This window comes from Zymoseptoria tritici, chromosome 2, assembly GCF_000219625.1.
Source record: "Zymoseptoria tritici IPO323 chromosome 2, whole genome shotgun sequence".
Classification (NCBI taxonomy): domain Eukaryota; kingdom Fungi; phylum Ascomycota; class Dothideomycetes; order Mycosphaerellales; family Mycosphaerellaceae; genus Zymoseptoria; species Zymoseptoria tritici.
The window spans coordinates 22,271-43,764 of NC_018217.1; the positions used below are offsets into that span (position 1 = coordinate 22,271).

At 53.0% G+C, this 21,494-nt stretch overlaps 6 protein-coding genes across 6 annotated transcripts; 4 read left to right on the forward strand and 2 right to left on the reverse strand.

Annotated features, from left to right (window-relative positions):
* Positions 1 to 6,149: 6,149 nt before the first annotated feature.
* Positions 6,150 to 6,533, forward strand: MYCGRDRAFT_90311 (uncharacterized protein; the record flags this gene model as incomplete). Its single annotated transcript, XM_003854637.1, has 1 exon — positions 6,150 to 6,533. The coding sequence occupies one exon, from the start codon at positions 6,150 to 6,152 to the stop codon at positions 6,531 to 6,533; it is 384 nt and encodes a 127-aa protein (XP_003854685.1).
* A 2,454-nt stretch (positions 6,534 to 8,987) lies between these two features.
* On the reverse strand, positions 8,988 to 11,216 carry MYCGRDRAFT_107801 (uncharacterized protein; the record flags this gene model as incomplete). Its single annotated transcript, XM_003855782.1, has 2 exons — positions 8,988 to 11,092; positions 11,144 to 11,216. The coding sequence occupies 2 exons, from the start codon at positions 11,214 to 11,216 to the stop codon at positions 8,988 to 8,990; spliced, it is 2,178 nt and encodes a 725-aa protein (XP_003855830.1).
* A 400-nt stretch (positions 11,217 to 11,616) lies between these two features.
* Positions 11,617 to 12,555, forward strand: MYCGRDRAFT_36990 (uncharacterized protein; the record flags this gene model as incomplete). The annotated part of the gene is made up of 2 exons (XM_003854638.1): positions 11,617 to 11,680; positions 11,744 to 12,555. The coding sequence occupies 2 exons, from the start codon at positions 11,617 to 11,619 to the stop codon at positions 12,553 to 12,555; spliced, it is 876 nt and encodes a 291-aa protein (XP_003854686.1).
* Positions 12,556 to 13,539: 984 nt separating this feature from the next.
* MYCGRDRAFT_37108 (uncharacterized protein) lies at positions 13,540 to 14,964 on the forward strand (the record flags this gene model as incomplete). The annotated part of the gene is made up of 2 exons (XM_003854639.1): positions 13,540 to 13,714; positions 13,769 to 14,964. 2 exons carry the CDS (start codon positions 13,540 to 13,542, stop codon positions 14,962 to 14,964), a joined length of 1,371 nt encoding a protein of 456 aa, XP_003854687.1.
* A 159-nt stretch (positions 14,965 to 15,123) lies between these two features.
* Positions 15,124 to 16,206, reverse strand: MYCGRDRAFT_67679 (uncharacterized protein; the record flags this gene model as incomplete). The annotated part of the gene is made up of 4 exons (XM_003855781.1): positions 15,124 to 15,447; positions 15,507 to 15,832; positions 15,882 to 15,992; positions 16,040 to 16,206. 4 exons carry the CDS (start codon positions 16,116 to 16,118, stop codon positions 15,124 to 15,126), a joined length of 840 nt encoding a protein of 279 aa, XP_003855829.1.
* A 2,640-nt stretch (positions 16,207 to 18,846) lies between these two features.
* MYCGRDRAFT_67680 (uncharacterized protein) lies at positions 18,847 to 20,849 on the forward strand (the record flags this gene model as incomplete). Its single annotated transcript, XM_003854640.1, has 9 exons — positions 18,847 to 18,925; positions 18,995 to 19,083; positions 19,138 to 19,309; positions 19,363 to 19,544; positions 19,601 to 19,888; positions 19,942 to 20,262; positions 20,310 to 20,390; positions 20,440 to 20,509; positions 20,563 to 20,849. The coding sequence occupies 9 exons, from the start codon at positions 18,847 to 18,849 to the stop codon at positions 20,847 to 20,849; spliced, it is 1,569 nt and encodes a 522-aa protein (XP_003854688.1).
* Between the last annotated feature and the right edge of the window lie 645 nt (positions 20,850 to 21,494).

Genomic DNA, 21,494 nt, shown 5'->3' on the forward strand with positions numbered 1-21,494 from the left:
TTCTCTAGAGTTTAGAATCTCTAACCGAATAGCGATCGTAGTAGTTAGTATAGCTATAGTTAGCATAGTAGCTAAAGTAGCCTCTACTACTACGGTATAACTTAAAGGGACTAGCCTTACGCTTACCGGACTCGTAGCTATAGTTGCCTTCTTAAGGGCTACTACCGAGAGCTTAAGTAAAAAGAGAGACTAGACGCTATTACTTATAGGCCCTAATAAGGTAACTATCCGATTTACGCTAGTTTAAGCTACGTAGATCGCCTAGCTCGAACGCTTAAAGTCTATCGATTAAGGCATTAAGTTAGGAAATCGTAAAGGTAGCTAGGAATTGCCGAAGGTACTTAATAGGCGCATTCGATACTATAATTAGACAATATATTACTTCCCTTATCTATACGTCCGTAACCGCGATACGATTAGAGGCTAGGTTAGGAGTAAGGAGAGCTTTAAGTCGAGCGCCGATAGAGGCGTATATAGTAGTACTATTAATGTTTCCTTAAGGGTCGAAGCGATCTAGCTTAGGGTATAAGCTACGAAGATCCGGAGAGCGGTCAAGGACGTTACGAGGTATCGTAGGGTCCTAACCTTATACGGTAGTACGACTCCTTAAGCTACGGCCCTAGTTCGCTAGTTAAGGGTTACGCTAAGGGATTTCGTAATTATTACTTATAGGGGTACGTATACCTAGTAGCTTAGACCTAAGGCTTAAGGTAGACATATTAAGCCTATCGCGATAAGCATCGTATACCGACTTATAACCGGTAGCTTACTTATACCCGAATTTAGTATACTCTATATAGTTACGCCGAGACATAATATTAGGCTAGACGTAGAGTTTCCTTAAAGCGAACTTATCTATTAATTCTTAGGTAGTAGTAGCTCGTAACGGCTACTTCTTACTACTTAAGACCGAGCTAAATGCTTAAGTTAATATCCTTATATCTAAGTATCCGCGCTTAACTATCTTAATAGTACTTTAAATAGCCTTCGTAGAAGGGAACTTAGGGGCTAGTTTACGAGGAGATCGGCGGAGCTACTTATCGACCTTATCGTCCTTACTCTTATCGTCTTTCTTACGCTTGTCTTCGTTACCCTTCGCTATAGCGACTATTACTTAAGGTGTGTTATAATATTATAAGGTGTAGTAATCGTAGACTATATAAAGGTCTAAGGAAAAGGGAAGGAAAGGATTACGGATATTAATAAAAGAGAGAGGGTTTAAAAAGAAGAACGTAGTCGCTTTTGTACCCTTAGAGGGGCGACCTACTAGTAAATTCGACTACGTACTAGTAGTTACTAGCTGAAGGCTTATAATAGTACGTAAATTAGATTATTTACCTACTAGAATTAGCTAGACGATTATACTTAAGCCCTTACCTTCCGAGCAATTACGGACCTCCTAGATTACGCTTATTTATTCGAGATTACGTATACTTACTTAAGAGCATTAGTATATAACCTAAGCCTTTAATTAAGGTTGTTACGAACGCTTAAGGTTACGTATTTACTAAAGGGGAGGATGTTTAAAAACACCAAAAACCTCGCTTAGGTTTACTTGAACCCTTAAAGCCTTAGGCACCGTTTCACTTAAGGGCTCGTTATTATCACATAACTCGCTTGTTTTAGTTAGTCTATATAGCTTAAGGGCCTTCGCCCTCATAAATTAGTATTATTCTTTTTCCGCTTTTTGATCAAGGGGAAGTCAGAACCCGCCATTCTTTGGGCTCCAAAAGTCAAGATCAACAAATTCGAACACCAGCTTCAATCATTAGCCTTCATCGGAAATCAAACCGAGACGACCACCTGCACCATGCACTTCACCAAAGCTCTCATCTTCGCCGCCTCCATGGCTGGAATTGTGTCTGCGGTGGCCATTGCGAACGCTGCCGTCGACGAGAGTATGTACCTATCCGGCCGAGCATTCGTCTGTAGGAACTTGTACTAACCTCCATCTCTTGATCTTCCAAGCCTCACTGCAGGAACTCTCACCTGGTTCGACAACGACTTCGCTCCCGATGTCATCGAGGACGTGTTCACCGCCGAGAAACGGGATGGCTGCAGGTCAAACGGCTGCAGGTGCAGGAGGGGCACACCGCCAGGAAAATATTGCTGGATTTCATCCAACGTTCTATCCGGGGGCTCTGGCTCGAGCACCAGGGACATCTACCAGTGCAACGATTTTGGAGGATGCTGCGACTATGGTCGATCGAGCCGCTGCTAGGTACGGGTGGCGCTTATCGTGCTGGGCGAGCTGAAGGATGGACGAGAAGCGAGGACAAAGGCAATTCATTATGATCGACTGATACCGCCATCAGCAACAAGGCAGTATCCACAGGAGATTTCACATCAGCCACATTCATTTCCGTAGTCACACCAACGATGGACAATATCTATCATCTCTCATCTCGTACAAACTTTCTTCTCTCTGCCTTGCAGCCTCAGTACTCGGACGGCTCTTCGATGGACAAATGTTCCATCCTGTCGACGAAGTGGAAGTCCAACCGTTGACCAATGAACGATCCACGAACAGCTCACGACCAGTGACAAGTCAGAACAGCGAGGCTGCGGAAAGACTCTTAACGATAGTATGTTCCTAGATACAAAGCACTCCCATCACGCCTCAAGGTCGGCGAGATTATTTCAACATTCTCAAATCCCACCTAGTAGTGGCACTGGCATCCTCCGTTCATGCTGCGAATGTCCAGTGTCAGTATCATGGGCCTTGAATTGCCGGCCTGGCTTTCAAAGGAGTGTCCTACCAGGTGCCACCGGTGTGACTTTGTCCGTCGTGCTGGCAGTCGTTGTTGCAGCCACCTGGGTTGCAGCCGAATCCCTGGCCCTAAAATCGGAGGCGATGCGTTAGTAAAGACGGAAGTCATGATCGAATGACTGAACCCGCATACCGCGACGATGGGAGCGATGAGGCCGACGACGGCGATGAGGATGGCGCCGAACTTCATGTTGATTGTAGTTGGTTGAATGGGTGACTGGCTGACCGATGTGTTGGGTTGTTTTGTTGCGAAGAGATTGCCGGCTTAATTGATACAAACCTTCTTTCGACCGAGATGCGGCTGGCTTATATGTCTTTTTCCTCATGTCTGTTGTCATATCGCACGCGTAGTCGGCACCGCTCGCTTTCCGGTGCTGCATCATGTCGCCATCGGCTCCTGGACGAGGTGAGGCATATATGACGACCGGTTCCCATCTCGAAATCGCTGACGTGTCCAACATTGATGCTGCAAAGGCCCTCCAGCACCGGTGTCTGGCCACTTGGTGTAACATCCGCAAGGAGTATGGTCGTTGTGACAAACAGAAGACGTACTTGGCAGGGAACCACCATGCGACCATGCGAGGATCACGAGGCAATCAAGTGGAGCGTGGTTTCGAGTCAGCACCGGAGGGTCGTTTCATGTGTTCAACGTGGCCGTGGCTGAACATGAGTCACAAGTTGCGGCCTTGATGCGTCTGTTTTCTCTTTCCGCGCGAGCCTTGTGCCAACGGGGTCCCAGTTTCCCCTTGCGCTCCGGAAACCGATCACAAGGTCTACATGGCGAGAATGCCGAAACATGTTTGACATCCGTTCCGGACGCTTGATTATACCAGGCCACGAGGAATATCGATGAACGCTTTGAAGCTAAAGATCAGCATCGGAACAGCCTGCAAGATCCATCATGTCCACGACAACGTTGCCCGGACGCTCCAACGAGGAGCCTGGAGAGTGTTGATCAGCGCAGCACTTCCTATCGGTACGGTACGTGAGGTTTTTCCCGCCATCGTGACGGCACCGATGTCTTGATTGTCGCCGACTTGGCGCTGTCCACAGTATCTTCGGCGTTCTCGCCGACTCAATCGTGAAAACCGCTAGTACAGGCACAATTGGGCGCCGTCGTCCAGGAGAAAAGAGATCATCCACATCTCACAGCCTGGATCCACTCGTAGTCCGCATCGAAGACCGCGAAGTGCGAACTTAGATGGGATTGCTTGCGCCTGCGATTGATGGGTTTGGCTGGCTGAGGTGGGATCAGCACCTTAAGGAAGGTCAGACGTATATATTTCATCCTTGCTTCTTTTGGAGAACCTGGTTCGGCGTCAAGTCTCCAGGGCTTCACCAACACGGAAAGGGGCGGCAGAGCTGAGGATCGAAGGGATCAGGACAAAGTTCACACACACACACACACACACACACACACACACACACACACACACACACACATGTTCGACTTGGAAGGATAAAAACCAAAAAAAAAAGCAAGTTTAGTCCGACGGCTGCGTTGATGATCTCCATACACGGTTGTGATAAAGAATGTCCCACGGCCCTCTTCCGTCTCGAAAGTCGTCGGCATCCGTCCGTCCGTCCTGCGCTTGCGTTCGTTTCCTTTCTCTTCCTATTCCCTTCGCACATCCGCCATGAAGAGCACGCACGCGGAGAATCTCGTACGAGGTCCGTGTGGCAATCCCTCTGTGAGTGGTCGAGGTCGATGGCCAGGTCTTCGATGGCCAGATGCGCGCATCCTAGCGGAGACAACCGCCCTTGCACGTGTCGATCGGGTACGTGTCGTGCCCACCCGAGGCCTTTATGCAGGTGCAGGCGTTGTCGATGATGTCGTGGTAGAAGCCCGAGTAGAGGCGGTGTGGGGCCTGTATGCGTCGGTCAGCGCGTAGTTGGGCAAGGGGAACGAGACCAGATGGGACGACGGTGGTGAACTTACCGCGGATTCGCGATCGTAGCAGCAGTGACCTGAAAAAGGGAGCGGTTAGTAAGGATGACGCGGTGGGAGAACATGGAGGTGGTGGAAGCGTACAGCGGAAGGCGCCGCAGGCGTGAGGGAGGCCGCCGTCGCCTAGGGCGAGAGGGAGGATGCAGGCGAGGGCGGCGGCGAGGGTAGTGAAGCGCATTGCGGTGGTGGGTTGGTGGTGTGTTGGAGTGTGTTGTGAGTGAGGTGGTTTTGGTGGAGGCTGTTTTGCTGGCCGCTGCGAGAGAGTGGTGTTGCAACGCTGGAGGGAGCCAAGGAAAGAAGAGAAACGAGAGGAGCGACGAGGTAGATATGCCGTGGGACTTGTCCGTGAGCAGCAACGGATGCGACGGGGGACTTGACATGGATGTCGTCCGCCATCACACCTTGTCGTGCCATGTTCTCTTGTTGTTGTCATTGACAGGGTCATGGAGATTGACATCTACCAGGGCTGGACTGGTGGGACGTGGTAGAACTAATGGTCTGGGCTCGAAATTCCGGCATGGCTGGAACGGATGTCTTCCCAGGGGCCAGAGGCATATGTTTCCTTGTGAGGATAGAATACTGGACTAGAACTACTGTACCGTTCGTCACAGCTTGAGCTTGCGTTGCCAGTGCACGGGGTACGAGCGCATGCGCGGACGACAAGGTCCTACCGTAGCTTTCAATACCCGGTAAGAAAGACGTGCAGATCATCACATCACCAAGCGACACGTCATCACAGGAGATTGAGCTGACAGCATAACTGTGATTGCTAGAGACTCCGGCGGAGAGATGCAATTAAGATCAGGACAGGCGAACGGCGGAGCCCCCACGACTGGAACTTGCGTTGGCTCCCGAAGAGCTTTCCACCGTCTTTCTTAGAGCTGGACAGGTATCTACAATCTGTCCAAATCGGATCTGTTCGGAAGGATGGCCGGGAGCGTTCCTGTATGCATTGAGGGTCTGTACGAGGGTCCGTTTCAAAACACCTCGCCGTGCAGGGTCGTGCAGGCCATAGCCCGGTACTCGTGTTGCAAGCATCCACCGCCAAGCTTGCAACACGAGTACTGCCTGTATCTGCGGAGAGACAGATCCATGGTCTCGTCACACGGATGTGAAAAGCTGTTCGCCAGTCTAGCCTTGCTAAAGAGACGAGTTCCATACCGAGGAATAGACATAGAAGAGGCCCAGCAATCGCTACTTACAAAAAGATGTCCTGTATTTCATCGAACATGTTCGTCGAGGTGAGAAGAAGAAGACAGACGGGAGTCTTACATCATCTGATGGCAAGACTGGTGCCTGAGGCAGCAGTCGGAGGTCCAGAGAACAGTGTTCCGAGTCCCAATCATCTTGACATCAACACTTCACGCAGCTTGTAGTGACCGCTCCCAGCTCATCTCGACGTCGCCTGTACCGCAGAGTAAGGTTGTCGTCATGACGGAGCTCGAGAGCCGAATCTGCCGCGGCGATCCAAAGCAGCAGAGCTCTACGCACACTCCGCCTCGAGCTGCATCCAAGAAGTGCGGCACAAAAGCAGCCTTCCGAACCGGGACAGTCCCGCGATACGGCGTAGAAGAGCTTCCCATAACAGCGACTGATCTGACGAGGCCAGTCGCAATCATGGCATCGAACACGCAGTTCACGGCTTCACTTCCGACTCTGCGCCTACCATTGGACAACAACAGCGACTCGTCTGGACGGACACAGCTATACGATGTACTATCTCAGCCACGAGAGATACTGGATGCAGTCGACCAATGGCTCGAGTTGGACTCGACAGATGGCTTCGCTATGCGAGGGAGTACAGAGCGGGGTTGAGATGCGCACCATCAGCCTCTCGTCTTAATGCGAATCAGGCTGGGAAGAATTACAGAGCTGGGCATCTCGCAGCCGATGGTCAAGAGACTCTTGCGCCGTGTACTCGTCCTGTTTCTTGATCGAACGACTGTGCACGCTCCTCCTCTCCAGTGCCTGCTCAATTCTCCGGCAATTGCTATTCGCTGAGAGTCACTACTCATCATGTTCTGGCGCTGGACGATTGCGATAGCTCTCCTGACGATACCCGCCACCAGAGCACAACTAAACACCGACGGGAGTGGTGCTTTCACGCGCTTCATGCTCTGCAACGAGACGTTTGACGCTGCAAATGCCGTAAGGGGAGTCATGCAATGGCAAAAACAAGTACTCACAGGCCACAGACAGGCATCTTTGCTCGCAACCCCAACGTTGATCAAGGCTATCAAAGCGGTCAACCAGAGAATACCTCCCGCAAAACACTGCCCGTAAATTTCGCCTTCACGCTGACCCAGTACGACAATCGCTCACGGCTGGACGCTTCGTACTGGTTCAATCCTCGAGGCGCAGACTACGCCGACAACTTCCAACTTGACTACGATGTTTGCGCCTCTGCCTTGCAAACTGTCACCGATGAGGTCAGGTATCGCGGACAATCGGAGAACGGATCCTGCTACGATACTTTCGACGAGCAATGTATTGATGCTATCAAATCCGCAGCCGAGCAGTACGCTCTGAGTCTGACACAATATCCGACACCACCGCCGACTAGCAATCTCACGTGGAACTCCATCGGCCCAGTCTGCGACAAGATTAGAGATCTGTTACAGGATAACTTCCCACAGCCTTGCGCGAAATTCTTCAACGGCTCCGCGATAGCCTACCTCAGCACTCGTGAGCCAACCTCGCATGCGACACTATAGCCACCTCCGCTGACCGAGAATCACAGCACTAACCGGCTACAACTCTTCAACGATCTACTCCAGTAGCTGCAGTACCAATGCAAGCTACAATGACTCGTATCACCGCATCTTCAACCAATTCGTAGACTACAGCGATCAAGCGTACGCCACCCTCGCACGAGCCCTCATCCCAGTCGTCACCGTACGGATGCCCATCGCCAATGCGGAACGACCGTCCTCTATCGACTATGCGCACGCTGAGCTGGTGTGCTCGCACATCACGCAGTACACTTCAGGCAGCGAGGTCCCAGCACCTCTGACAAAGCCATCTGATCGCTCAGACGCAAGTGTCAGTCAAGGCGCGATTGCCGGCATTGTGATTGCGGTCGTGGTTGGCGTTCGAGCGATAGGAGCGTTGACGGCTTGATGTGTCGTAAGGAAGAGACGCAGGGAGCCGGCGACTACATCATCAGAGTCACGCCCGAATGAGAAGTTCCCCCAGTATGACAACCCGCCGCAGCCGATGACCGAGGGCATCATACTGGAGATGCCGGTTGATGGCCGGCAGCACGAGTTGGACGGTGGCATGCATAGTCCTATCACCGATGTGGCACAGAGGTCGCTGTCATACGAGCTCGAGGGGAATATGCCGCAACACCACAGACCACAGATAGAAAGGGTAGAAAGAACAGGTAGGCAGAGGCTCCCTGGATCTTGCGAGCGAGAATCGAAGCCGTGAAGAAGCCAAGACCAAGACAGGGATACCCCTGCCACTCAGCCTCGTCAAAGTCCTCACTCAAAGATCTGCATACAATTCCAGACCACGTCTTCATCACGCCAACTCTTCCAGTACGCCATATCCCGTCATGTCTTCAGCCGACGAATCAGCAGCCGCCTCCGACGAGTCTCCACCAGTACCGCAACGCTCATCACTCCCACCGCTGGTTTTATGGAGCCTCAAAGCACTTGCGTGGTTCCGCGTCACAACTGGTGTCGTTTGCCTCCTTTTCCCGGAGAATTTAGGCACCCAACGATCAATCTCTTGCAATGACCACCTCGTACTCGGAATGCTCGGCCTACGAGAGATATTCATGGGCGTTGAGCTGAAAACCACAATCGCCCAACACGCCAAGGATGGTGATGCCGATACAAGGTCCCGACCTCAATCCATCGTCAGCCTTGCGCGAGAGTTGTCATTGACGCATGATAGGGATCTCCGGAAAGCAATCGATGCGATAGCGCACACGGGCGCAGCGGACGTGGGCTTGTACCTTTTGTTCTTGACGTACACGACGAAGAGAGCAGGGCTTCGAATCCATTATCGGGGGGTCAGCGGAGGCGTTACGATGATGGCCATGGGTGCAGCTATTGCTTGCGTCGTTGGACTGGCTGCGAGTAGATTTGGTGGTCTGCGGGATACGGCGCAGGGTACGAGTGGCGGTCGACGCTGAGGAATATCGATGAATGTGGTGTCACATGTGCCTTAGTGCAGTTCTTAGGGAAGATACCCTCAGTTCACCTCAGGTCAGGAACGCCCATCAGCCCAGACCCGACCCCTACTCATCTCACCTCTCCTTCAAAGCTCCTTCTTCCCCTCTTTCTCATCAACCACAACAGTCTTCTCAATCAACCCCCTCCCAACCTGCGCACTCTCCCTCCACCCTCTCTGCCGATTCCAAAACTTCTCCGTCGGATTCGCCGCATGCAGTGTTCCCTGCCTCGCCTCCTCCTCCAACCCTTCCCTCGTAACAGGCTTCTCATCCTCCTGCTCCCCCATCTGCACCTTTGGCAAATTCTTCAAACTATCCTCAAACAACCTCTGCCGAGTAATATACCGATCTTTCCTCTCCTTCTGTCGACCAGGAGAGTCAATCTTGGCAATCGCTTTCGCAACAGCGCCGTGCACGAAGAGGTGGATATGTTCGCTGAAGAAAACAGCCAGCAAGAGTCCCCAGAATTTGATATCGTGAGGTCGACCATCTGGTCCGACGCCATCGTTCGAGAACATGTATGTGATGGCCGCGATGGTGATACTTCCCAGCCACGTCAAGAAACCCAAAGCGTCGAGCCATGGACCAATGGTGTCAGCTCTCCATGGTGTGGGACGCTGCATTTCGACGCAGATCTTCACCGCGTCGGCGCGGAGTTCGAACCAGTTGTTGATGAGGTATGCGACTGGCACGAGAGGCCAGACGACGGAGAAGAGGGAGAGGTAGCCGAATTGAATGATCATCTCGCGGAGGTCGGTGTAGACGTCGTAAGTGGTGAGTTCGGCTTCGCTACGCACGCGGTCGAGGAATTCTTTTTCATCGGGGTGATCTTCCACGCTGGCAGAGGGAGTGAGACCGGAGTTGGTGCGTTTGGCCTTGAGCTCTTTGAATTTGAGGAAGCCTTGGCGTTTGAGGTAGGGTACGACGACTTCCATGGCGAAGTTGACGAGTTGTGCTGTGACGGCGAAGTAGATGACTTGTTTGCGTAGGCGGTCCGGGTTGATGGCGTGGGAGTTGACGGAGTCGGTCTTCAAGTTGGATTGATGTGAGCCGAAGAGGCGGGCAAAGATGTTGAGGTAGGGCTTGAGCACGCTTCCAAATGGTACGTAGACGAATGCGGTCAAGATGATTCCTGTGTAGGAGGTGATGAAGTCGAGGACAAAGAGCTTGCCGGTGTAGGAGCGGTCGTAGGATGAGTCGGTCTCGTAGTTTTCGTATTCGTTCAGTTGCTTCGCCATGTTGGACAACGCACCGGTAAGGAGCGGTAGACAAGTCGTGAGGATGACAGTCGGTGTAAATGCGAGGATCGACTTTCCTGGGCCGTCGTAGATCTCACCGATGAAGATCTCGATGGCAAAGCAGGCGAAAATTAGGCTGCCGAGGACCACAATCGCAAGGATGGCGAATGGAAGTTGAAGGAGTTGCCGCTTGACACGCTCGGTGGCTGGAAATATTTTCTGGATCTCGCCGGTAGCTGGGTCTTCGACTTCCGTGGTGGGAACGAAACCTGTCCGCTTCGTGTCGATGGCCCCAACACCACGAACACCCCAACGAATGGCAAGATCCCGTTCGCGATGCTTCCACCATTCGACGAAGACCACCGACCAGAGACTGATAGCCATGGCGTAGATCGTGCTGAAGCCGCCCAGGAACAGCCAAGCCAAAGTACCGAAGGCAGCCGGGAAAAGGAGAAAGTTGAAGTAGGTCTGCTCGAAGGCGAAGTAGAATGCGACCTTTTCACCAAAACGATCACGAATCTCATCCAAGTCGTCGACCTCGATCTTATAATTTGTCGCCCACTTTTTGATCCAGTGTTTGTTGAAGGTGTGGTCGTGAAGGGAGAAGATGTTTTCGACGTATGGGTACTCTTCTGATTTCGGTCGAATTCCAGCACCGCCCTCGTTCTCGGGGTTAGTGATGAGCTGGTAGATGATGCGGAGGCGTTCAGCGGCTGTCAGTGGTTGACTCTCTAGCGATTCGCGAGTGTCTCTGGCAGGCTCTCCCGAGCGAACGCCGTGAATCCAATCCTTGACGCGGCTACGGTAGACTTCTGCGAACATGTGCTCTTCGTTGGCGACCTTGACGAAGAGCAGGACGGAGCTGCCTTCGCCGTTGCGAGATTCCGTAGCCAGACCGACGGAAGAGAGTTTCTGGCATAGCTGCTCGAAGCTGGCGGCTGCTTTGGCTTTTTCTGTGATATTGTCAACATTGTCTCAATGGTTACTTTTAAGTGCAGACACACCAGTGGGAGGAAATCGATAGACGATGACATAGTCGACACCCATATTGGTGTGCAGCGCCTGACTCCTAGCCATATTGCCGGGCACGAGCTGCGAGGTCACCAGCTGGCTGAAGCTTCGGGGAAAAGTCGAGCGCTTCTCAAAGGGGATGGCAGGTGATGAGGCACCCAATGATTCGGTGGACATTCAATTGGGGAGAATGGCAGGGTGAGTCGGAGGAGGAAGAGATGGAATTGGAGATGAGGTTGGAGAATGTAGGATGATCTTGGATGAGGTGTTGATCCTGGATGTTGATCGATTCTTGGAAGGAGATCCAGATTTCAAGGAAGTCGGAGGGTGACGTTGCGGGGGAATTTGGATGCAGGGGCAGGTGAAATGACGTTTTGTATACCAACAATCAATTGATGCGACACGACCTTGAAATCACCATCAAAGGCGAGACATCACTCCACCAATCTCTGTCAAATCGATCATCATGTCCGTCAAATCACGAGTAGCGGCCGTAACGGGAGCAAATAAAGGCATTGGTCTCGCAATCGGTACGAAGACTCCTCCCTACACTCCACCAATCTTCCAAGCTGACCTCAGTACAACAACACCAGTCCGCGGTCTCGCCCTCGCCTATCCGACCTCACCTCTCGCTCGAGGTCCCTTCCAAATTTACCTCACCGCACGCTCCTCCGAGCGCGGCGCCGAAGCCGTCAAAACCCTCCACGCCGACCCCGAACTAAAAGCGGCGAAAGTGCTCGTCCAAGACGGCGGCGACACGACCATCACCTTCCACGCCCTCGACATCAGCCAATCGAGCAGCATCCGCGAGTTCCGGGACTTCCTCCGCGAGCAACACCCCGACGGCATCGATGCGGTAATCAACAATGCGGGAATCGCGATGGAAGGCTTCGACGCGAATGTGGTGAGGAAGACGCTGGAGACGAATTACTATGGTACACTGGAGGCGAGTCAGAGTTTACTGCCGTTGCTGAGGGAGGGAGGGAGACTGGTCAATGTGTCGAGCAAGTCGGGCGTGCTGAATAAGTACTCCGAGGAAGTGACGACTGCGTTCCGGGAGGCGGCGAAGACGAGCATTGATGCTGTCACGGCGGTGATGCAGCGGTTTCAAAAGGCTATCGATGAGAATCGTGTCAAAGAGGATGGATTTCCGGAAGCGGCGTATGCAGTCAGCAAGGCTGGCGAGACGGCGTTTACAAAAGTTCTGGCTATGGAGGAGAGTAAGAAGGGGAGAGGCGTGCTGGTCAATGCATGTTGTCCTGGGTATACCAACACGGATATGACGAAGGGAAGAGGGAGAAAGACGGTCGAACAGGGTGCGAAGACGCCGATCAAGTTGGCGTTGGAGGATATCGGTGGGACGTTTGGCGAGTTTTGGGAGCATGAAGAGGTCAGCGAGTGGTGAAGGAATGCAACATCCGTCATCGCAGTCGCTCTCAATTGGAGTCGTCTCCCTGTCGATGCGTCTCTTGTTCTTCGCCCTCTTCACAGATCGCCTGGAAACTGCCGCAAGTTACGCTGGATGTCTCGGTCTCTTACCTATACCACTTGGCGCAACACGTGGTAGACAAGTTTCACCGATCATCGTCGGCTCAACTACGCGGATTGAAAGACCAACCATAGAATATGGAAGCCGGTCAAATAAACCTTGATCTGATCGACGGCGGAGATTTCGACATGCCGGCAGATTGGCCGAGTGAATCTTCAAACGCTCGATGCTATTTGGACCATCCCTTATTTGGAGCTATTTCCCACGACATGGAAGGCTAGAAAAACTATTCTGGCCGCCGAAGGCTCCAATGCAAAGGTGATTGGAAAAGCTCCAAACAGCGAATTGCTGGTAAAGCGAACGACTCCAAATAGCATCGAGCCTTTGAACTTGCTCATCAATCTCGATTGCGCCGAGCATTATAGCCGAATCCTCGGGACGACCAGCAGGACCCCGGTAGAGGTTTCAATGCATGACCTGGCAAGGAACCTTCTGGCTTCACACGTGGGAGGGATTTCTCAGTCGCATAAGCATTGGACTTGAGTGCGCGGTGGACGCGTATAACAACTCGAGTCTTGAAGAGGGACGATTCATTGCACTGTCGTTGCGTTCCACTATGCTGTGAATTGCCGATTGTGCTTCCCATCGAGACCTCCAAGAGCTGCGTGTCCGAGTTGAGTGAGTTCAATTCGAGCCAGGTTGTTGAACGACCCGAGGTTACATGCTGGTCTTCGGGAAATGAAGACAAATCCCAGTCCACGAACCCATGGAAGACAAGGAAGCATGCGCTGATGTAGTTCTACTTCTCCCTCGCTGTCGAAGCCGACTCTGCAGCAGTCTTTTCCTACACTCAGGCACCTACACTCTCTTCACACCCATCCGCTTCTCATGGCGTTCAACATGAAGTCCGCTCTTTTCACTGCACTTTCCCTCGCCGCCTCGGTCACAGCGCAGACTGTCATCACTCGTGATGTGGCTATCATCGGCGGCGGGTCCGCTGGCACGTACACTGCCACCCGTCTCCGGCAGATGGGATTCAGCGTTGCTTTGATTGAGAAGGAGAAGGAACTTGGAGGTCAGTTCGCCGTGTTTCCAACAGCATGTTGATCTCGCTGACCATTATCTACAGGCCACGCCGATACCTACAGAAGCCCGAAGAATCAGAGTCAATTCGTCGATTATGGCGCGCAGATCTTCACCAACGAAACTGTTGTCCACGACTACTTCGGGCACTACAACATCCCACTCGTCACCATCCAGGCAGCCGCCAGCTTCGGATCCATCGACTACACCGATTTCCGCGACGGCTCGGCGTTGAATGCATCCATCCTCTCCACTGATCTCGTCGGCGCATTCACTCGATATGTCCAGATTCTCAACCAGTACGCCTACATCGTCGGAGAATGGAACCTCCCCAATCCCGTTCCGGAAGACCTCCTCCTTCCATGGGGCGAGTTCGTCCTCAAGCACAACCTCACCGGCATGGCCACGACCGCCTACCAATTTAACCAAGGCCAGGGCAACATCCTCGCACGACTCGCCTTCTACGTGATACGCCAGCTAAGCCTGTCTCAAATCCAAGGAATCGCCAGCGGCTTCAATGTCAACCCACTCGGTATGCAAACGCTCTACGACCGCGCCCAAGCCGAACTCGGATCTTCCGCCTTCGTCAACGCCACCGTGACAGACGTCACCCGCTCCGACGACGGCGTACAAGTCTGCTTCGACTCGACCGAAGGGCACATCACCGTCAACGCCAAGAAACTCGTCATCGCCATCCCACCCAAACGCTCCAACCTCGATTTCCTCGACCTCTCCGACGACGAGTCCCTCCTCTTCGGGCAACTCAACAACACCTACTACTGGAATGCTCTCGTCAGCAACACCAACCTCACCGACAACGCGCTCTACTTCAACCTCAACCCCGACGCTCCGCAAAACATACCCGCCATGCCCGCCTTATATCAGACCGGCCCAACCGCCGTGGACGACGTGCGGGCAGCCTACTACGGTTCAGTAGAGTACATGACTGACGAGGCGGTGCAAGCCGACATCATCGCGACCATTCAGCGTATTCAGGCCGGTCGTGGTATCCAGACGTCGTCTCCGCCGGTGATTTTGCAGATTAACAATCACTCGCCGTCCACGCTGTCAGTTACGCCGCAGGCCATCCGGGATGGGTTTTACGACAAGTTGAAGAAGCTGCAGGGACAGCACAACACTTTCTTCACGGGCGCGATGTGGGCGAATGATGCTAGTGGCGAGATTTGGGATTTCACTGAGAAGAAGATCTTGCCCAGGATCAAGGCGGCGTTGTCGGCATGAAGAGACGGATTGAGAACAGAATGAGAGGTGCAGATGTCAGTATGGCAGTGATGTACAAGGCCAGTGGAGGTGGAGGTGGATGTTCGTGTACATAAGTTTGTTTGAGAAAATCACTTCTCCCAGCTCACAAATCCCGTCCCATAGCCGCCAACCCCTCTCTCACCAAGCGCAATGCCCAGCATCAATCCTCAAATCCGATCCCGTCATATACGAATTCCCATCCCCCAAAAGAAACACAGCTGCAGACCGATACTCCTCGACGTTAGACATTCTGCCCAACATATTCCCCTCGGGCCACAATGTCTTCAACCCCGGCCGTTCCTCAAACGTCGGAACGGTCATCGGCGTGAGAATATATCCCGGACTGAGCGTATTCACTCTGATTGGAGGATGGACACCGTAATTCCCCCATTCCGCCGCCAAGTTGCGAGCAAGCTGGAGCACGGCGGACTTGGAAGCGTTGTAAGGGCATGTGTCGACGCCCTGCTCATGATCAGTAACGCTGCAACAGTCTGGACGGCTTCGCGTGGGGGTTCACTCACTCGGTTGACATTCGTACCCGACATGCTCGCTACCATAACAATACTCCCGGAGGATTGCTGGCGATGCATAATCTGAGCCGCCGCACGGGCGCAGAGGAAGGAGCCTGTGACGTTGATGTCCATGATGCGACGGAAGTCGGTTACAGGGTACTCGACTGCGGGACAGTTTCCGGAGATGCCGGCGCAAGTTACCAGACCTCGGATGGGATGTCGAGCGAGTGATTCGGCTTTGGCAAAAGCTTTTGTGACGCTCTCTTCGTCTGTGGCGTTGCAGTGGATGTAGGACAGGCTGCTGTTTGGAGCGGCTGCTTCGTTGCGGATCTGCTCTGTGGTGCTGTTAGTACTTCGCTGATCTTGTTGCAGCGGACGTCTGACCCAAGTGCTTCGGATCGGCCTCCTGCGACAAGTCGAAGATGACCACATCGGCACCGTGGTGTAGAAGTGCACCGCTCAAGCAGGTACCAAGACTACCCAGTCCTCCCGTGACTACGATTGTTAGCAGTCCGACTGACACCGATGGCACTTTCACATACCGATGATGGTTCGATTGTCCAGCCGGAAGAGGTTCTGCAGTGTCGGATGGGATTCTCCATTACTCAGGTTTGAAGACATGTTGTCGATGTGCGGCGAAGGGAAATGGAATGGCCGCAGCGTGCTTGACTGGATACCTTCGCTTCTTGTCGTCGCGGTGGCTGTGAGAGCTGCGAGCTATTCTCGTGGACATGTCGCTTTGGAATCGACTGAGAGAACGGACGTCTGGGTCAAGAAGTGGTTGATGCTCAGCCGATGCCCACAGCCCGAGCTGCATAACATCCCGGAACTTGAGCTATGCAGTGGACATGCATCGGGCCATGTCCAGTCCGAACCATGGCGATTCCCTACGCAAGAACGTCCACTTCCATGCGGGCAAATGTCGTAGCTCCATGCGCCTGCGTCGCACTAACAGCTCTCACAACCTCAGCTCCCGGTCCTTGTACCCACTCAATCAGAGGCTCCGCCACCTCGAACGTGGTCAAGCGCAAGTCGTAAAACTCCTTTGGGACCTTGGAAGCCACTATCGGAGTCCTGTATTCCGCGACGGCAATACGGATGATGTCTTCGAAAAATCGCGCTAGTGGCCATCGTCTGCCGCAAGTATGCAATGCAAAGGCGAGGGAGTGCAGGTTTGTTGGAACATTGGCATCCAGAGCTTTGGAATGGACGATGTAAAATCTCGCCGCCACAAAGATGGAGAAGACGAGCAGAGGGTGGCATATTAGTAGCTCGTCCTCGTCCATCTGGCGGACCTTGAAAGCGGTGTTCTCGCATGCGTAGACGCATCGACTGCTGGCGAAAGCCCAAGGCTCTACGCTCTGATCGATACCCTCTGCACATGGAGAACGTTGATGCAGTAATGTAATGACGGCTGTGTTGAGCACACAGTTACACAATACGACTTGTGCATCCATCTCCGGCCGCTCGTGATGAGCGTATTCTGCGTTGATCAATCGGAACACCGCGGCGACGAATTCATCTCGCCAAGCCGTGAGTCTCTCATCGATGCGTTGAGCTTCTGCTTGCCACTGATCCCTTTGCTCAAAGTCAGTCATGTCGACTGCTTTGCTCAAGAAGCGGTGAACGATTGATACTTCGCTCACGGCGAATATGATGCAAAGCGAGAACGCCGAGCAGCTCGAGTATGGTCGTGCGGGACTCGCTGAAAGCACCGTCTCGGGAAGCGTCCAGAGAGAATCGCTGCATGGCAGGGGAGGGTTTCCAGCTGACCGTGTTCTAGCATTTCCATGTCTCGCTCCAATGACAGACAAGCTGTCGAGCATTTCGATCATCCAGTATGCTCGAAGCCTTTCCTCGTCTTGCATAGCGCTGTTTGTAAATGTGGAGAGCCGACGAAGAGCGGTTGGAGATGATGCCGATGGTGAGTCGAAATCGAGCGATTGGCCGATGCTTAAATGCTCTGCGATTCTGTTCGTGTTGGAGGTTAATATCTTCCACGGCTCGGATCTTGTCGGAGCATGACACACCTACGAGCGATCGCCAAACTGTTCCACGATCGCATGAAATGTCCTTCGGAGTAGTGAAGCACGGACAGAATCAACATAGCCTGTACAGCATCCAGAGTCTTGCGGCCCATGGACTCAGTCAAGATGTTCTCCGTCAATTGGTGCTGAATCTCGCCACGTCGCTGCTGATCTAAGGACAGAATCTTTGAGTCAAAGAGAGTCATTGCCACGATTGCATGGACGGCCAAATCCTTGTCCAGGAATCCTGCTCCGCGGCGCTGCGTTACCATTTCCATGAAAGATGGCTGATGCATGATCGGAAACCAGCGGTGATACTTCTGGAACCAGATCATGCAAAGCTCGGACAATGCCGGTTCTGCAAATGGATCTGTAGTATTTGCGGCTGCTGGCGTTACTGTTGATGCCTCTCTGCTCGGTTGGTCATCTTGGTAGGAATATGGCGTCTCATCGTAGCTGGCTCCTGTGTACAGGTTCTCGGGCGTTCCCGAGTCAACTGTTCGTCTTGTCGCGGGATTGCCGGGCTGGCTCGCTGGATTGTCTATACGACTCTCGAGCAATACAAGTCGTGATTCAAGCTGATCTGCATCATCTTAGCCATACTCGATCCAGAGGGACCAGGAGCAGGCGTCCTACCTATTCTTTTCTCCAGCCGAGACACATAGCCCGCCCGAAGGCCAGGATGCTGCCTTCCCTGCGTCGCATATTCACACTCACGATAGTTCTTGACGCAAAGGCCACATTTCGGTTGTCTTCGATCGCACGCGGTTTTCCGGTGTCTGCATGCATTACATCTACGTTGAGATTAGCACATCCGGCACAGCCACTTAGATGCACGCCATGCTCACGCAATCTTTCTGTCCGCCGATGGAGTTGAAGCCATGTCTTCACGGACCGATGAACGCTGATGAGGAGACGGAAAACCGCGCCGAGTCCATTCTGAGATGTGAGAGGAGGGAGGAGTGTTGAAGTGCGGAGAACCCTGCTCGGGCTATGTCCTTCTGTGGATCCGCCGATGACAGCAATCTCCCCACCAAGACCTCGTCGGGCCATGTGAGGCCTTGCTCATCTCTCGATCGAAGTCATGCGTGGTCCCGGCGATTTGGTTGTTGTACAAGGACCACGAATCTGCGAACGCGTGAACGAAGATTTGTGACGAACCCCTCATCACCCAGCCTGATCCATGCATCCCCATGGGGAAGTGGAGATTTCACGTGGAGAGGCATTGGAACGCTCTTCAAATGCTCAAGATGCCCTCCCTCGCTAGCTTGCGCGCAGAAAAGCTGCGAATCATCTTCTGATCGTTTCAATCGTTCATCATGATGGAAGGCTACCCGCTCGAAATCGCATTGACGACTGCCAACTCTGCTGCTCAAGCTTGGTATGGCTACGATCAGGCAAGTTTCGATCTCCACCGCTCCGGAGCGAATACTGGACTTGATCTGATCGATTGTCGATAGGGAATCATAGCTGGAATCCTGATCAGCGACCATTTCCTAGACCACTTTCCTCAAGTCAAAAAACCGGTGCTGGAGGGAACTTTCGTCAGCATCTTCTCTGTTCGTCAAACCCTTGTGTCTTCCGCTCCGCCTGCAGCTCTAATATCACTCCAGCTCGGAAATCTCCTGGGATGCCTTGCATCGGCGCTGTTCGGCGACAAGCTTGGTCGGAAGAACACTCTTCGGGTGGGTGCCGGCATCAGCGCAGTCGGTGCTATCCTCCAATTCTCGGCGACGTCGTTTGTGCAGTTGATGATCGGAAGAGTCATCAATGGCATTGGCAATGGTTGGTGTTTTGAACTGTTCGGACAGCGCATCTTACTGACTGAACCTCTCCAGGCATGACATCGTCGACATGTGGCGTCTTCCAGGCCGAAGCGTCAAAGGGTTCTCGCAGAGGAAAGTTGTCCGTCATCGTCGTCACTCACAATGTCATCTTCTACATGTTGGGCAGCTGGTTGACATTGGCCACCTCATATCTCGATAATGACGGGCAGTGGCGCATACCTTTCGCTCTGCAGGTAAGCAGGGCAGATGAGTGAGATTGAAAGCATTGCTGATGATAAACCTTGATCAGCTCTTGCCAGCCGGGTTCCTGGTCGGATTTTTGTTCCTCGTTCCAGAATCTCCGAGGTGGCTTCTACTGCGTGATCGCCACGAGGAGGCCATCGAATCGCTCCGAAGATATCTCGGCAAAGGACTGACCGCCGATGATACAATTGTTCAGGACGAGTACAAATCGATCCGAGGTGCTCTTGAGATTGAACGACAGGCCAGTATCTCCTTTAAGGATGTCCTTCTTCGCAGAGATCGCTCGAGCAATCTTCGACGAATGCTTCTCGGCATGGGCACTCAATTCATGCAGGTGAGTGGCTGCCGCAAGTTGTCGTGACCCGTCCAGTATTGACTCGAGAATAGCAAATGGGCGGCATCAATGCTCTGAACTATTACTTCTCGATCATCCTCGAGAACAACCTCGGCATGAGCGAGCTGATGGCCCGCGTCCTGACCGGCGTCAATGCGACCACATACTGCATCTCCACAGCGTTGGCATTCTGGATTATCGAAAGAGCTGGCCGAAGATTCTTGATGCTGCTGGGTCTTGGGTTGCAGGGCTTTGCGTACATCATGGTCTCCATTGCAGTTGCGAAACTGCCGTCCGCCGATCAGCAGTGGGGCGCTGTTGCCATAACGTTCCTTTTCTTCTACTACGCTGCCTTTGGTTGCACCTGGGGCATGGTGCGCCATCCTTGTGTTGGTTATCCTTCGGCGCTGACTGTCTCCAGGTTCCGTGGATTTACCAGGCAGAAATCAACTCGCTGTCGATGAGAGTCCGAGGCGCATCGGCAGCGACATCGATGAATTGGGTACGTTCTTCCATCTACTGGGGAGATGCATTGTCTGACAAGTGATCAGCTTTTCGGATTCGTCTGCACTCAGTTCACCTCAGTCGGCATTCGCACCCTGGGATACAAGTTCTACATCAGTAAGTCACACCAAGATGCCAAGTACTCTATACCTTGACTGACAAGAAGCCAGTGTTTGCGGTCTTCAACATCGCCTTCTTGCCCGTGGTATATTTTCTGTATCCGGAGACATCCAATAGAACATTGGAGGATTTGGATGATTACTTCGATCGAGACTCGCCTCACAAGGCAATCATTCGTTTCGGAGACAAAGTGGCCAAGCAGCACAAACGGCCAGCAGAGGCGATCGAAGCTGAAAGGCGGCGTATTGATCTTGCCACGGAGGTGCAAAAGAAGGGCAAGAATGGGTCCGATTCGACGTGGATCGAGGATGTTGTGGTTGAAATGCCGGCGAAGTGATGGGGAATTGTGATGGTGGAGGTCATTGAGTGCTGTTGGTGGATGTCTTTGGAGCATTGAACGTTATGCGGTCGTATCGAATGTTTGTTCTCCAAATCAGACGTATAGTTGCTCGCCAGGCGGTGACAGTGGGGAAGTTTCCGCGGACTTTGGAACTGAAAATTGTTCGCGTGTCCATTCATGTCCTTGATGCAAGACCCAGGGATAAGCGCTTCCGTCGTCATGCAACCAACAGGCACACGAAATTGGACCCTTGGTCCCAGCGTCCGCAAGACGACTTCGTCAGGAAATGTGGCCGATGCGGCCCTCGCGGAAGAGTCAGCGAATTTGGACGACTCCAGCGGTCCGTAGGGTGCCTGGGATCGGACATCGTTCGCGGCAGATGCGATCACCGCGGAAGAGTGACTCCCGAAGATGAAGCAGGAATCACCACTCCAGCATCCGGAGCTGACATGGCCCGCAAGAAATCAGCTGATTGAACGGAAGACTTCGTCCGGAAAGCTTGGGCCGACGGCGACCGGGCGGAAACGATCCCTGAAGCAAATGGAGTCGACATGGCCCGGGAAATCGTCAGCTACGGGTCCGGAATCGAAGCTCACCATGTTCGGTGGAGACACAGCACAGCTCCAGCTGTCCGAGATCCTT